Source organism: Gopherus evgoodei, unplaced genomic scaffold (assembly GCF_007399415.2).
Source record: "Gopherus evgoodei ecotype Sinaloan lineage unplaced genomic scaffold, rGopEvg1_v1.p scaffold_91_arrow_ctg1, whole genome shotgun sequence".
NCBI classification, from domain to species: Eukaryota; Metazoa; Chordata; order Testudines; family Testudinidae; genus Gopherus; species Gopherus evgoodei.
In genome coordinates this window covers 221,105-237,315 of record NW_022060112.1, presented here as the reverse complement: position 1 = coordinate 237,315, position 16,211 = coordinate 221,105, and the positions used below count along the sequence as shown (strand labels likewise).

Sequence of the window (16,211 nt, the reverse complement as noted above, 5' to 3'; positions counted from 1 at the left end):
TGTACACCCGTCCTCACAGCCACCCTAACACTGACACGCTCGTGTACACCCGTCCTCACAGCCACCCTAACACTGACACGCTCGTGTACACCCGTCCTCACAGCCACCCTAACACTGACACGCTCGTGTACACCCGTCCTCACAGCCACACAGACACAGACACGCTCGTGTACACCCATCCTCACAGCCGCACAGACACAGACACGCTCGTGTACACCCGTCCTCACAGCACCCTAACACTGACACGCTCGTGTACACCCGTCCTCACAGCCACCCTAACACTGACACGCTCGTGTACACCCGTCCTCACAGCCACACAGACACAGACACGCTCGTGTACACCCGTCCTCACAGCCACTCTGATGCTGACATGCACAGTCATCTGCAAAGACACAGACACGCTCATGTACGCCCATCCTCACAGCCACCCTAACAGTGACACGCTCGTGTACACCTGTCCTCACAGCCACCCTAACACTGACACGCTCGTGTACACCATCCTCACAGCCACACAGACACAGACACGCTCGTGTACACCCGTCCTCATAGCCACCCTAACACTGACACGCTCATGTACACCCGTCCTCACAGCCGCACAGACACAGACACGCTCGTGTACACCCGTCCTCACAGCCACTCTGATGCTGACATGCACAGTCGTCTGCAAAGACACAGACACGCTCATGTACACCTGTCCCCACAGCCACCCTGATGCTGACACGCTCGTGTACACCCGTCCTCACAGCCATACAGACACGCTCATGTACAACTGTCCCCACAGCCACCCTGACACTGACATGCACATGCATAGTTGTCCTCACAGCCGCACCGACATGGACATGCTCATGTACACCCATCCTCACAGTCGCCCTGACGCTGACATCCGCAGTCATCCTCACAGCCGCACCGACACGGACATGCTCGTGTACACCCGTCCTCACAGCCGCACCGACACAGTTACACTCATGTACACCCGTCCTCACAGCCGCATTGACACGGACATGCTCGTGTACACCCGTCCTCACAGCCGCACCGACACGGTTACACTCATGTACACCCGTCCTCACAGCCGCACCGACACGGACATGCTCGTGTACACCCGTCCTCACAGCCGCACCGACACGGTTACACTCATGTACACCCGTCCTCACAGCTGCACCGACACGGACATGCTCGTGTACACCCGTCCTCACAGCCGCACCGACACGGTTACACTCATGTACACCCGTCCTCACAGCCGCACCGACACGGACATGCTCGTGTACACCCGTCCTCACAGCCGCACCGACACGGTTACACTCATGTACACCCGTCCTCACAGCCGCACTGACACGGACATGCTCGTGTACACCCGTCCTCAGAGCCGCACCGACACGGTTACACTCACGTACACCCGTCCTCACAGTCGCCCTGACGCTGACATCCGCAGTCATCCTCACAGCCGCACTAACATGGACATGCTCGTCGTGTACAGTCGTCTTCACAGCCGCACTGACACACACACCCAGGCACAGTCTGTCAGTGTCACAGCCACACTCATGCACACACACACTGAACTACAATCACACAGTCCCGTGTTCACTGACAACATGCGCACACACTCGCGCTGACACACTCATCCTCACAGCTGCCCGGACACTCGCGCTCATGCTGAGGCTGACACACACTGGCAGTGACACACTCACAGTCGTGCCGACACACTCCTCCTCCCACACACTGAGCCTGGCACACGCCCCCACCCCCCTGGGCCCCTGCTGCGGTCACGCCCTTGCACCTTGACGCTGCTCACGCTCGGTCCCGCTCACACTCAGCTGCCCCCACGCATTGGGGGCTGAAGCTTTCCAGCAATTGCTTTGAAAGGGCCCTTTGCACATGCATGTGCTCACACACAAACACACACAGAGCCACACCTGGGCTCTGTTACGCTCATCCCCCCGGGGAAGCAGGTGGGCCGTGCAGCTGAGCCAGGACCCAATTCTGCTCTTAAACTGGAGTCACTCCTGATTGCCCCAGGAGAAGAGAGAAGAGAATGAGGCCAGTGGAGCCACCTCTGAAGCCCCCCCCCCATCCCCAACACCAGATCTACTGTGAGCATCAACTCAGGGCCTGCTGGGTTGGGGCCTGGCCAAAATACCGCCCCCCCCCCCCCGCTGTCATGTCCCAGCTGGGGGCGGGTGACCGGCTGCAGAGACGCAGGCTGGGGGTGGGGTGTCTGGCAGGTTGGGGGCTTGTAATGGGGGGAGAATTGGCACGAGGCCCCCCCAGTGCACGGCCGCATGCCAAGGGGAGAGAGAAACGTGCACATACCCCGGAAACACACCCACAGATCTGCACAGGCACGCAAAGTGGAAACGTACATGTGTACACATCCTAGACACATTCCGTACACACAATCCACACACAAACCTACACACACACACACACTAGACATGGTACACACACAATCCACACACATGTACACACACTCTAGACATGGTACACACACAATCCACACACATGTACACACACTCTAGACATGGTACACACAAACACAATCCACACATACACACACATAAAGTGGAAACGTACGTGTGTACACACCTGCTACACACACCTGCTATAAACACACACACTGCATACACACACACACACACAACATATATATACACACACAACACAGCCATACAATACACAGACACACAAAGTGGAAACATAAATACACGGATGTACACACGCAAACACACACACAGAATCCTCAGGCCCAGAATGACAACCCCCACCAAACCACTCCTAGGCCACGTTGTCGGGTCTCTGCACCTGTCAGTCAGAGAAGGGGGGGCTGGGGTGTAGGGATGACAGTGGGGATGGAGGGATGCGAGGGTGGAGGGCTGGGGAGGGGGAGATGGAGGGGGGTATATCGGGTAAGGAATGATGGAATGAGTGGGGGCCCAGAAGGGTGTATACAGGTGGGGGCTGTATACAGGTGGGGGGCCGGGGCTGAGTGGGGGTGTATATTGGTGAGGGGGCCAGTGGGGTGTACACAGATGTGGGGCCAGGGGGATGTATATGGGGGTGCTGGGGCTGGGGGGGTACATTGGTAGGGACCCGGGGGGGTTGGGGCTGGGGGGTGTATATTGGTGGGGGGCCAGGGGATTGTATACAGATGGGGAGGCCTGGGGGATGTATATGGGGGGGCTGGGACTGGGGGGATGTATATTGGTGGGAGTCCAGGGGATGGATACAGGTGGGGAGGTCTGGGGGGTGTATATGGGGGGTGTATACAGGTGGGGGGCCAGGGCCGGAGGTGTGGATATGGGGGGGCTGGGGCGGTGTATATTGGTGGGGGGCTGGAGGGTGTAACTGGGGGCGGCGGGGGGGGTGTATATGGGGGGGCCAGGGGGTGTATTTGGGAGGGCTGGGGCTGGGGGGGTGTATAGAGGTGGGGGGATGGGGGATGTATATTGGTGGAGCGCTGGGGGGTGTAATTGGAAGGGCCGGGGTAGTGTATATGGGGGAAGCTGGGAGGTGTATACAAGTGGGGGGTCGGGGTGTGTATATTGGTATGGGACTGGGGGGTGTAATTGAGGGGGCCAGGGGGGTGTATACAGGTGGGGGCCTGGAGGGTATATATGGGGGGGTCAGGGCAGTGTATATTGGTTGGGGGCTGGGGGTGTTATTGGGGGGGCCAGGGCCAGAGGGGTGTACGGGGGGGCCTGGGTGTATGGGAGGTGTATACAGATGGGGGGCTGGGGCCAGAGCGGTGTATATGGAGGGGCTGGGGGGTGTATATTGGTGGGGAGCTGGGGGGTGTAATTGGGGGCAGCTGGGGCCAGGACTGGGGGGGTGTATATGGGCAGGCTAGGGTAGTATATATTGGTGGAGGGCTGGGGGGTGCAATTGGGGGGGCTGAGGCCAGAGGGGTGTATATGGGGGGGCCGTGGGGGTGTAATTGGGGGGCAGAGAGGTGTATATGGGGGGCCGGAGGGTGTATACAGGTGGGCACCCCCTCAGCCAGCCCCAACTCACCTCCGTTCCGCTGCTCCCCGACCTGAGGCAAGACCCCCAAATCCTGCCCCAGTCGGTGGGGGCGAGTCCCCTGCCCCCCCGCTCAGGCCCTGCGGGGAGCGGGGAGCCCCTCCGCTGGGCTGCCCCCCATGCCAGCCCGACAGGGATCGGGGGGCTGCGTGGGAGGCTGGGGGCGCTGTCTCCCCGCTTCGGCCGCCTCCAGAGTCCGGCGCCGAAGGCTCCCCGCGGCCCCCCAATTTACCCGGATCGGGGCCTCGATGACATCCAAGGGGCTGGGTCTCTCCTCCAGCGGATCCCCTGCCCCCGCTCAATCCGGAGTGACTCCGGATCTGCCCTCTTCAGCACAGCCGCCGCCTCCAGCAGATCGAGCCGATTGCAATCCGGATCGGCTCGCTCCCCAGCGGGAACCCGGGTTCCCGGCTGGATCCAAGGCGGTAGATCGGGGTCGGGGCGGGTCCTGGAGCGCCGGCTCGCTCCATCCCCAGGACCCCGCTTCGATCCGGTATGTGCGCGGGGGGGGGGGGGGGGGGCAGGGTGTGGCTCCGGAGTCACGCCGGATTCCAGCCGGGAAGCGGGGATCCAGCCTCCCCCGCGATGAGCCCGCAAGGGGAGCGGGGCTCAGGCTCCGGTCCCCGCAAAGGAGCCGGGAGGCGGCCGGGATCCGACCGTCTCGTTCAGCGTCCGCCGGAAGGTGCGGCGCGGGGAGGGGGCCTGGGGGGCGGAGCCGAGGGGGGGAGGGGGGATTCGGGCAGCAACGCAGCATCAGGACCAGGGGCTGGAAGCCCGGACTCCTGGGTTCTCTCCCCAGCTCTGGGAGCGGAGTGGGGGCTGGTGGTTAGAGCGGGGGGGCTGGGAGCCAGGACTCCTGGGTTCTCTCCCCAGCTCTGGGAGCGGAGTGGGGGCTGGTGGTTAGAGCGGGGGGGGGGGTGGGAGCCAGGACTCCTGGGTTCTCTCCCTGGCTCTGGGAGGGGAGTGGGGGCTGGTGGTTAGAGCAGGGAGGGGGGTTGGGAGCCAGGACTCCTGGGTTCTCTCCCCAGCTCTGGGAGGGGAGTGGGGGCTGGTGGTTAGAGCTGGGGGGCTGGGAGCCAGGACTCCTGGGTTCTCTCCCTGGCTCTGGGAGGGGAGTGGGGGCTGGTGGTTAGAGCAGGGGGGGGGGGTGGGAGCCAGGACTCCTGGGTTCTCTCCCCAGCTCTGGGAGGGGAGTGGGGGCTGGTGGTTAGAGCTGGGGGGCTGGGAGCCAGGACGCCTGGGTTCTCTCCCCAGCTCTGGGAGCAGAGTGGGGGCTGGTGGTTAGAGCTGGGGGGCTGGGAGCCAGGACTCCTGGGTTCTCTCCCCAGCTCTGGGAGGGGAGTGCGGGCTGGTGGTTAGAGCAGTGGGGGCTGGTGGGTGAGAGCAGGGGGGTTTGGAGCCAGGACTCCTGGGTTCTCTCCCAGCTCTGGGAGGGGAGTGGGGCTGGTGGGTTAGAGCAGGGGGGGCTGGGAGCCAGGACTCCTGGGTTCTCTCCCCAGCTCTGGGAGGGCAGTGGGGGCTGGTGGGTGAGAGCAGGGGGGTTGGGAGCCAGGACTCCTGGGTTCTCTCCACAGTGCTGCTGACCCACGGACACGAAGGGATACCAGGAAATGTACAAAGCAACTGAGCAAATCTGGTGTATGTGTGGCAGGGGGTTCCCAGGGGCCACGGCACCGTGTCCTTGAACCGTCCCCAGGAGAATGGGGCAGGGGCCTGTCCACTCTGGGGGGCACCTACTGGCTGAGGGGGGCAGGGCCTGTCCCCTCTGGGGGGCGCCGGCTCACATCTGGAATTGGGCTCCAGGCCAGATCGATTCCACCACCCGGCCTGTCACCCCCCCACACCGGCAGACCCCTTCCTCCCCCCACCAGTGCCGGGAGCCCCCCCCCCCAAACCGACACCAGGGCTGTGGTCGGGACTGTTTTTATTTTAGTGTTTCCATCAGCTGCGTGGACGCGTTTCGCCCCTTTCAAGATCCCACGCGTCCAGCTCCCGGCTCGCCTGTGCTCAGATATCTGCCCTCTACCCCGGGGCAGTACGCGGAGCCGGGGCTCAGAGCCCCCCCAAACCGTCTCCATGTGGCTCGAGCATCTTGCCTCTTGCTCATTTTCCGGCCCTGGATCCCTCTCAACTGCAACAGAGGCAGGGCCGACTTCCCATCTCAGTTAATTCAGAGTCAATCTGGAGTCACACCTGACTGCAATGGGGTCAGGTCTGGATTCAGAGCTCACTTAATCTGGAGCCTCTCCCGCCTGCAACAGGATCTGGGCCCAATTCCTCTCTCATCTCCACCCAGCCTCGGCTCCGATCTGGCCGTCCTCCATCACTGCAACAGCGTCCCATGGCTTCCCAAACACGGGCAGAGCTCTCGTGTGGGGAAACTGAGGCGCCCCCCACAGCGGCACCTCCTGGGCCACGCGGCGGCAGAGCGTGTAGCTGGGTGGCTCCGACGTGCTGTGGGACCTCACCACACGGTGAATCAGCCAGACGATCGCCAGCCCCTCCGGCGGCTGGACCGAAACGTCCCGCTGCAAACAACCCACTTTGCACCACGCTGGCGGGGGGGCACGAATTGACCCCCCCCACACGCACACATACTCCCCGGTACAACATAAATACAGAGCCATGGGGGGAGGGGGGTCGTGCGCCGGAGAAGCAAAGTGGGACAATGAACCGATGTGAGGGCTTCAGAGGCACGTGGCCTTCAGTGCCGGCGTGGGACCAAAGGGATGTGGGGCAGAGCAGGGGGGGGAGGGGTAGGCGCTGGGAGCCAGGATGCCTGGGTTCTCTCCCCAGCTCTGGGAGGGGAGTGGGGCTGGTGGTCAGAGCTGAGGTGGTGGGAGCCAGGACACCTGGGTCCTAGCTCGCCTGGCGCCACATGAGAACCACGTACAGGGTGACGGCCGCGGCTGGCAGGCAGCCGCTGAGGACCACGGGCAAGACGACCACGAGGCCGAGAACCAGCAGGGAACGGGTCAGGGCCTGCCCCAGGCGCGTGGGGCAGCTGGGCACCTCTTCCCAGGGCTCACCTGGCCGCTGTGGGCCCGACCCTAGGCCCCTGGGCTCTCCCCATCCCCCCCGTGCCGGGGCTGCTGTTCGTGCTGGCACCACCATGGCGGCCGGCGCCAGCAGCCGCAGGGCCCCGCCCGGGTCGGCTTCCCGGACCCCCCCCTCCAGCAGCGCCGGGGGACTGTCGCGCCCCGGGCCGGCGGGCGGGCTGGCATAGCGCAGGGTGATCTCCTGGGCCAGGGAGCTGTTCAGAGCCCGCTCCGGCCCGGCCCAGCCGACCACCAGGTCCCGGTCGCTCAGCACGCTCAGGCGCAGGGCGGGCAGCCAGGCCGGGGGGAAGCCAGATGCCTCCATGCCCCCCGGCCACTCCCCGGCGCCCCCCAGCTCCTCCGCCCGCAGCCGGCTGAGGTGGGAGAGATAAAGCTGCTCCAGCTCCGAGTCCACGGCCTCCTCCTCCGCCCGCCAGAGCTCAGCCTGCTCTACCAGGCCAGCCGCCGAGAACGAGGCCCCCGGCCCCAGAGAGCTGGTCTCGGGCCCATGGCCACCCCATGGGGCCTCGGCCGGCTGCGGGGACTCAGCCAAGGGCACCGGGAGATCCCTGGCAGGCGGCTCCGTCTCCGGGGACATGGGGGCGACCAGCAGCTCTGGGACCTGCAGCGGGGCAAGGGAAGGATGAGGGCTGGAGAGGTAGGATCCTCCTGAAGGGCCGGGGTGGGGGGGTGATTCTCGCCCAGCTGTGCCTCAGTTTCCCAACATGTGAGAAGCAGTCGGTGAGATTGGGAGTTCTCTGGGGTAGGGGCTGACCCTCACTGTGGGTCTGCACAGCACCCGGGGAGACAGGGGCCTGGCTCTGGCAGGCAGAGCCCAGGGCTAGGGTGCAGGTGAGCGGCTGGGAAGGGGGCGCTCTCCCTGGCAGGCAGGGCTGGACACCAGGGGTGGATGAGGGGCTGGGTGGGGTCGCTCTCCCCTGGCAGGCAGGGCCGGGCGCTGGGCAGTTCTGGGGGGCTGGGCAGGGGACGCTCTCCCCTGGCAGGCAGGGCTGGGCGCTGCGGGGTGGGTGGGAGGCTGGGAGGGGGGTGTACTCCCCTGGCAGGCAGGGCCGGGCACTGGGGGGCAGATGGGGGACACGCTCCCCTGGCAGGCAGGTGGGGGGTGCTGGGGGGTGGGTGAGGGGCTGGGCGGGGGACACGCTCCCCTGGGAGGCAGGGCCAGGCGCTGGGGGGCTGGGCAGGGGGCGCTCTCCCCAGGCAGGCAGGGCCAGGCACTGGGGGGCAGATGGGGGACACGCTCCCCTGGCAAGCCGGTGGGGGGTGCTGGGGGGCGGCTGGGCGGGGGCATGCTCCCCTGGCAGGCAGGGCCGGGCACTGGGGGGTGGGTGGGGGGCTGGGCGGGAGACACGCTCCCCTGGCAGGCAGGGCTGGGCGCTGGGGGGCGCTGGGGGGTGGGGGACACGCTCCCCTGGCAGGCAGGGCCGGGTGCTGGGGGGTGGGTGGGGGGCTGGGCAGGGGGCGCTCTCCCCAGGCAGGCAGGGCCGGGCGCTGGGGGGCGGATGGGGGACATGCTCCCCTGGCAGGCAGGGCCAGGTGCTGGGGGTGCTGTGGGGAGCGAGGGCTCAGCAGGGGGCTGGGCGGGGGGTGCTCTCCCCACACCACTCTGTTTCCGGCAGTTCTTACCTGTCCCGTGGAAGCTGAGGGCGAGTCTCTTCGCGTCTGCCTCTCAGGGCTCCCTGCTGGAGAAAGAGAGACGGGGTCACCCGCACTCGTGCTCCCCTCAACCAGCCCAGCTCTGCTGGGGGAAGCTCGCAGCGCTGGGGGTGACCCCGCCTGGGGGCACTGCTGGGGGGAAGCTCACGGCTCTGGGGGTGACCCCGCCTGGGGGCACTGCTGGGGGGAAGCTCACAGGGCTGGGGGTTACCCTGGTTGGGGGCACTGCTAGGAGGAAGCTCGCAGCGCTGGGGGTGACCCCGCCTGGGGGCACTGCTGGGGGGAAGCTCATGGCTCTGGGGGTGACCCCACTTGGGGGCACTGCTGGGGGAAGCTCGCAGCGCTGGGGGTTACCCTGGTTGGGGACACTGCTGGGGGGATGCTCGCGGCACTGGGGGTGACCCTGCCTGGGGGCACTGCTGGGGGGAAGGTCGCGGCGCTGGGGGTGACCCCGCCTAGGGGCACTGCTGGGGGGAAGCTCGCAGCATATACCTTCCTTGCGGGCAGGATTAGGTGTGTCTTCATGGCTTGGCTCCTCGCACAGCCTGTGGGGGAAGAGGGATCCAGTCACTGCACAGGGCCAGGGGGTGGCACCTTGCAAAGGGTCTGATGAGAACCCAGGAGTTTGGGCTCCCAGTCCCGTCCCTGCTCTAACCACTATACCCCGCACCCCTCCTAGAGCCAGGGAGAGCACCCAGGCATCCAGGCCCCCAGTCTTAGTGGGCAGGGTATTAGCCAGGGCTCCCCGGTTCCAATCCTGCTCGACCACACGTGCCCAGCTGAGCTTTAATCACTGGGTGCCTCAGTTTCCCTTTGTTTGTTTAGATTGGAAACTCTTTGGGACTGGGACGGTGTCTGTCTGTGCAGCGCCTGGCGCGACGGGGCCCTGATCTGGGTCAGTGGCTCCACACCAGTAAAACCCTGCAGCTATTTTGGGCGCGTTCCTGGGTTTTCCCCTTTCCTGCGAGTCACCGTCTGGGAGCCCGAGGCCGAGATCTGGGGCTGCATGGGGGCGCGACCGTGAAAGTGCCAAGCCGCAGCTTTGCATGGCAGCTTTTGCCCACGGCCCACGCCCTGAGCTCAGCACCGCGTCCTGTCAATCCGGAGTCACCCCTGATTGCAGAGGGGTCAGGGCCGGATCCTGACCTCAGCTCCCTGGGGTCAATCCGGAGTCACCCGATTGCAGAGGGGTCAGGGCCGGATCCTGAGCTCAGCCCCGGAATCAACCCAGAGTCACCCGCAGCTGTAAGGGGGGCAGAGCAGGATTCTGATCTCAGCCCGGGGGTCAATCTGGAGCTCAGCACCAGGGTTAATCCAGAGTCACCCCTGATTGCAGCGGGGTCAGAGCCGGATCCTGATCTCAGCTCCCCGGGGTCAATCCAGAGTCACCTCTGATTGCAGAGGGGTCAGGGCCGGATCCTGAGCTCAGCCCCGGAATCAACCCAGAGTCACCTGCAGCTGTAATGGGGGCAGAGCAGGATTCTGATCTTAGACCCGGGGTCAATCCGGAGTCACCTCGATTGCAGAGGGGTCAGGGCCGGATCCTGAGCTCAGCCCCGGAATCAACCCAGAGTCACCTGCAGCTGTAATGGGGGCAGAGCAGGATTCTGATCTTAGACCCGGGGTCAATCCGGAGTCACCTCGATTGCAGAGGGGTCAGGGCCAGCTCCTGATCTCCGCCCCGGGGTCAATCCGGAGTCACCCCGATTGCAGAGGGGTCAGGGCCAGCTCCTGATCAGAGCCCCGGGGTCAATCCGGAGTCACCTCGATTGCAGAGGGGTCAGGGCCAGCTCCTGATCTCCGCCCCGGGGTCAATCCGGAGTCACCCCCGATTGCAGAGGGGTCAGGGCCAGCTCCTGATCTCCGCCCCGGGGTCAGTCCGGAGTCACCTCGATTGCAGAGGGGTCCCCAAGGGCTGACCCCGCCAGCCTCAGCCTCAGAGGGCGGGAGCAAGGAGGACAGGCGAGGGAAAAGCTGAACGTGCCGCCTGTGTGTCTGGCGGTGCGAACGCCTGTCTGGCGGTGCAGGGCTGTAGACAGTCAGTCGCTGTGGGAGGGGCCCGTGGAAATAGAAACTTCCTTTGATGCTCACGTCTCAGTGGAGAAGAAACATTTCTCTCATCCCAAACCCAGCAGCAGAAGGAACCCAGGAGTCCTGGCTCCGAGCCCTCCCCCGCCCCCGCTCTAATCACTGGACACCCGGATGCCCCACACCCACACCGGAGACATGGGGGGGGTACAGGCCCCTGCCTCGTACATCTTGCAGCTCATCTTCATTTCCCGCCCCCCCCCCCGTACAGATGGGGAAACTGAGGCAAAGCAAGGCCTCGGACACAGGTCTTCACCCCCTTAGAGAACGCAGACCCCGGCCCTGGTACCAGCAGTCGCCCACCCACCCTTCCATTCGCACAGCCTCTTAATGAGCCCTCGTTAGGGTGAGGTAATGCCCCCCTCGTCAGGGGAAGGATAATCCCTGCGCCTGTCCCAGATCCATCCCTCGGACTCCAGACTAACCCGGCTCCCCCGATACGGGACGTGCCTCAGAGTAACGAGCCAGGACCTGGACCCGCAGATGTAAGTGAAGCCAATGAAATACACGAGACGTATTTAGACCTGGGACCCAGATGCCGGCTGAGATCGGGGCCCTGTCCCAAATCCCAGCTGAGATTGGGGCCCCGTTGGGCCGGGCACCCCCCCCGATGCCGGCCGAGATCGGGGCCCTTTCCCAAACCCTGGCCGAGATCGGGCCCCGTCGGGCCGGGCGCCCCCCCGACGCCAGCCGAGATCGGGGCCCTTTCCCAAACCCCAGCTGAGATCGGGGCCTCGTCGGGCCGGGCGCCCCCCGACGCCGGCCGAGATCGGGGCCCTTTCCCAAACCCCGGCCGAGATCGGGGCCCCGTTGGGCTGGGCGCCCCCCCCCGACGCCAGCCGAGATCGGGGCCCTGTCAGGCCGGTTGCTGCCCCGACCCTGGCCGAGATTGGGGCCCCATCAGGTTGGGCGCCCCTCTGACCCCGGCTGAGATCGGGGCCCCGTCGGGTTGGGAGCCCCCCTGACCCCGGCTGAGATCGGGGCCCCATCGAGTTGGGCGCCCCCCCGACCCTGGCTGAGATCGGGGCCCCGTCCCCGGCTGAGAGCGGGGCCCCGTCCACCATCCCATCTGAGATCAGGGCCCTGTCGGGCAGGGAGCCCCCCCAATCCCGGCCGAGATCAGGGCCCCGTTGGGCCGTCCCCCCCCCAGGCCCTGTCCGAGATTGGGGCCCTGTTGGGCCGGGCCCCCCGCCCCCAGACCCAGCCTGAGATTCTGGTGCACAAACGCCCATCTTAGGCCCTTTTATCCACCTATCTACCCACTTGAAATGCGATCGCCGGCGAAATCAGCTGACCGCAAGACTTTTCACTCCCCGCTCGGCGCGTTATTAGCTCTGTTTCCTGCCGCTTTTGGAAACCACTTTTTCTACCCGAGTTTCAGAGAAAACACCCCGACGACGTGATTTCACCTCCTCTCCGCAGCCCTCAGTCTGTTTCTTCAGCGATAATAAACGACGGCGCTGCCCCATTTCCCCCACAACTTGTTTTTCACTACACGGAACTCGCCCGCCGGCAGCTGGAAACGCGATCGTGAAATTTCAGACCACGAGGGGTGGGGGGTCACCTGAACTGCCTTTCTCCTCGCTCGGCATTGGGGTTTAAGCCCCCAGCTGGTCTCTGCCCTCCGAGAATGACTGGCAGATCTGCACCGACAGCCTGCAGGGGGCCGCTCGTGTCAGCATGTACACTAGTGAAAAGCAGGTGTGAAAGCCCTTCATCGAGACCGCGTCATTAATTCTGGTTTGGGAGCATTGCACGCTTGCCTTGCACTGGTACGAAGACACAGAGCAGTAGGGTGTCTTCGTACCAGTGCAATGCTGACCTGGGCACCTTTCACAGTCACTTTGCACAAGTGCTAATGCATGCACCTGCTTTGGGGGCATCGCACACTGGCTTTGCACTAGTGCTGTCCTGTGCATGAGAGAGGAGGGCATTGTGATTTGGGAGCATTTCATGCTCACTTTTCACTAGTGCCAATGATAGCACACGGGAGCAGGGTGAATTCTGACTCAGGAATGTTTCACAGTCTGTTTGCACTATTGCAACAATTGCGCAAGGGAGCAGAGTGAATTCTGGATTGGGAGCATTGACGCTTGCTTTGCACTAGTGCTAATGCTTGCACCTGAACTGGGAGCAATGCACACTCACTTTGCACAAGTGGTGACGCTTGCACAGACCAACAAAGCTACCCTACTCTGCCCAAATGAAGCCTTTCCCCTCCCACTTGCTGTTTCTCTGTCCACAGCGACACCCCGAGACCTCCGAAATCTTCCCCCGACACTCTGTGCCCCGAAGGAGGGAGGGGCAAAGGCAGGGTCCCTCCCTATATAACCCAACCCATGTGTCCAGGGGTTCCTGCGCGATGCTCTGGAACTGCTCCCTACAAAGCCAGGCAGGACTTGGGGAGCCCCCTCTCCCTTGGAGCAGACTGTCTGCAGGGCAAGAAGCTCACACGGCTTCACCTCCTGGGTCTCCCCTTGGAGCATTCAGCATCCTCTGCCCCTCCGTGCACTTCCCACAGCGAGCCCGCCCCAGTGGGGTCCTGGGGGGGCCACAGGGTCCTGCACCCCCACTTTGCAGTCAGACGTGACTCTCAGCTGCCAGTAACACAGAGGTTTATTCGATGACAGGAACAGGGTCTAAAACAGCCGGGTCCATTCTGGAGGGCAGTGAGCCAGACCCCCACCTCTGCCCTCACTCCTCGTCCCCAGCCAGCCCCAGACTGACCCCCTCCAGCCCCTCCTCTCTGCTCAGCTCCTGTCCCGGGCCAGGGGGTCTCCTGACCCCTTTGTCTCCAACACCTTCAATTGGCACCTTGCGGGGGGGGCCCAGGCCAGCAGTTGCCAGGAGACAGAGTGCCAGGCATTTAGGTGCACTGGCCCCTCGCTCTGCAGCAACCACACCTCCTTCTCCCCCCACCTGGATATTTAAGAACTGCAGAGGGGAAACTGAGGCACCAACACCGTATTCAGAGAAAACATTAAGAACATTCCCAGTTCGTCACACCATGTAATTCAGAGCAGTGTCTGGGCTGCTCCACCATAGGTTCTGTGCCCCCTGATAAACTGGAGGGACTTGGGGCGAGGGGGCTCAGAGTCATGGGGAGCGAGGGAATGGGGGGCTCAGAGTCACGGGTATTGGGGGGATTTTGGGGGCTCAGTCACGGGGATCGGGTGAATTGGGGGGCTGAGAGTCACGGACCAGGGTAATTGGGGTGCTGAGAGTCACGGGGATTGGGGAGAATTGGCAGTTCCCGGGGAGTGGTTCCAGGATGGTGGTGGCGGTTCTCATGGGGGTTGGCGGTTCCTGGGGGGCGGAGGGGGGTTGGCAGTTCTCACGGGGGTTCTGCTGGGCGGTTTGGGGTCCCAGGAGGATGGTGGGATTTTACCTCATCCTCTCCAGCCTCATGCAACTCTTCAGTTGCGGCGCGGTGCTGTCCTGGCGGGCGGTCCTGGGGGGCACCCGGGGGGGCGCCAGGCCCTTCATCACCACGCTGTAGTTCCTGCCCTGGTTATTGGCCCAGTAGACGCCCTCGTCGGTCTGGTACCGGATCACGAAATCCAGGCGGGCGTCGGCCTCCTCCTCCTCCTCGCCCTGCTCCTCCAGCTGGCCCGGGCCGAAGGGCAGGCAGAAGGTGAAGCGGTCGCTCAGCCCCCCGTCGGGCGAGCCCCCTGGCACATAGTGGGCAGGGTGGTCGCAGTAGGTGCGCCAGCGGTCCCGGGTGGCCCGCACATGGACGGCTTTGCGGTAGGCCACGTTCAGTACCCGCACGGTGCCCCGTAGCAGCCACGGCTCACCCGGCCCCGGCGCCAGCACCTCCTCCAGCTCCACCATGGCCTGGCGCAGCCTCGCCAGCCGCTCCGGCTCGCCCTGCCCCGCCGGGGGCAGCACGAAGGCGGGCAGGAGGTAGGGCATGGGGGGCAGCTGGCCGATGGGGGGCACTATCTCGGGGGGCGATTCGGGAGAGGGAGGTGGCCAGGGCCGGTAGCGTCGCAGGCGGGTCAAGGGCAAGCCCAGGGCATCAGCGAACAGCACCCGGCGCGCTCCCGCTGCATGCTGGGAGAGTGGCTCCTGGCCATGCCCCAGGGCATGCTGGGAGAGCGCCTCTTTGCTGTGCCCCATGGCATGCTGGGAGGGCGGCCCCTGGCCGTGCCCCATGGCATGCTGGGAGAGCGCCTCTTTGCTGTGCCCCATGGCATGCTGGGAGAGTGGCTCCTGGCCATGCCCCAGGGCATGCTGGGAGAGCGCCTCTTTGCTGTGCCCCATGGCATGCTGGGAGGGCGGCCCCTGGCCGTGCCCCATGGCATGCTGGGAGAGCGCCTCTTCGCTGTGCCCCATGGCATGCTGGGAGGGCGGCTCCTGGCCGTGCCCCAGGGCATGCTGGGAGGGCGCTTCTTCGCTGTGCCCCATGGCATGCTGGGAAGGTCCCCCTTGGCCGTGCCCCATGGCATGCTGGGAGTGGGGCTGCCCCGGGGCATGCCGGGAGAGCTGCCAAGCGGGGCGCGGGGCCGGGAGTTGCCCCACGGGGGGGGAGCCGGCGCGCGGGGGGGGCTCCTGCTCCTCCGCCCCCTCCCCCCACGCCCAGGGCCGGCGCAGGGGGGGCCGCGGGGAGGGGGAGGCCGCGCCGGCCATGGCGGCTCCGGCGGCTGCTGGGGGGGCGGAGCGGGGCGGAGCGACGGAGGGGGCGGGGGAGAGAGAACGGGGGGGGGTAACTAATAACCCCCAGCCCCTCCCCCCCCGGACCCCCTCCCGCCTGCCCCCCGCCCGCCCCCCTGCCCATCCCCCCGCCCGCCTGTCCTGCCCCCCGCCCGCCCCTCTGCCCACCCCCCCGCCTGCCTGTCCTGCCCCCCGCCCGCCCCTCTGCCCATCCCCCCGCCTGCCCCCCGCCTGCCTGTCCTGCCCCCCGCCCGCCCCTCTGCCCACCCCCCCGCCTGCCCCCCGCCTGCCTGTCCTGCCCCCCGCCCGCCCCTCTGCCCATCCCCCCGCCTGCCTGTCCTGCCCCCCGCCCGCCCCTCTGCCCATCCCCCCGCCTGCCCCCCCCGCCTGCCTGTCCTGCCCCATGCCCGCCCCACGGCTGCCCCTTCGCCCACCTGCCTGCACGCCCACCCCTCTTCCCATCCGTCCCCATGCCCACCCCTCCTCTCGCCTCTCCTGCTCCACGTCCACCCGCCTGCCCATCCCCCCGCGCACCCCTCTGCCAGGGGGTGCCTGCAGGCTCAGCTCTAGGGAGGGACAGGCGGTGCCAGGGGGTGGCTGTGGGCCCAGCTCTGTGGGGGACGGGCAGCGCCAGGGGGCTCGGCGGGGGGATGGGCGGTGCCAGGGGGTGCCCATGGGCCTGGTTCGGGGGGGACGGGCAGCGCCAGGGGGCTCGGCGGGGGGATGGGCGGTGCCAGGGGG

General features: G+C 65.7%; 1 protein-coding gene across 1 annotated transcript; it reads right to left on the bottom strand.

Moving 5' to 3' along the window:
- Positions 1 to 4,623: 4,623 nt before the first annotated feature.
- Positions 4,624 to 15,314, bottom strand: PPP1R3F (protein phosphatase 1 regulatory subunit 3F). The gene is made up of 6 exons (XM_030548247.1): positions 14,203 to 15,314; positions 9,219 to 9,271; positions 8,697 to 8,752; positions 6,883 to 7,674; positions 6,420 to 6,542; positions 4,624 to 4,716 (listed from the first exon to the last, which is right to left on the bottom strand). The coding sequence occupies exons 1-6, from the start codon at positions 15,258 to 15,260 to the stop codon at positions 4,624 to 4,626; spliced, it is 2,175 nt and encodes a 724-aa protein (XP_030404107.1). The 5' UTR covers positions 15,261 to 15,314.
- Between the last annotated feature and the right edge of the window lie 897 nt (positions 15,315 to 16,211).

Excerpts from the sequence above, each read along its gene's own strand:
- PPP1R3F (XM_030548247.1), bottom strand. The coding sequence starts at position 15,260 with ATGGGGCACGGCCAAGGGGGACCTTCCCAGCATGCCATGGGGCACAGC. Across the intron at positions 9,272-14,202 it reads ATGAGGCTGGAGAGGATGAG|GCTGTGCGAGGAGCCAAGCC; the intron begins GTAAAATCCCAC and ends CTTCCCCCACAG. Across the intron at positions 7,675-8,696 it reads CCTCAGCTTCCACGGGACAG|GTCCCAGAGCTGCTGGTCGC; the intron begins GTAAGAACTGCC and ends GCCCCGCTGCAG.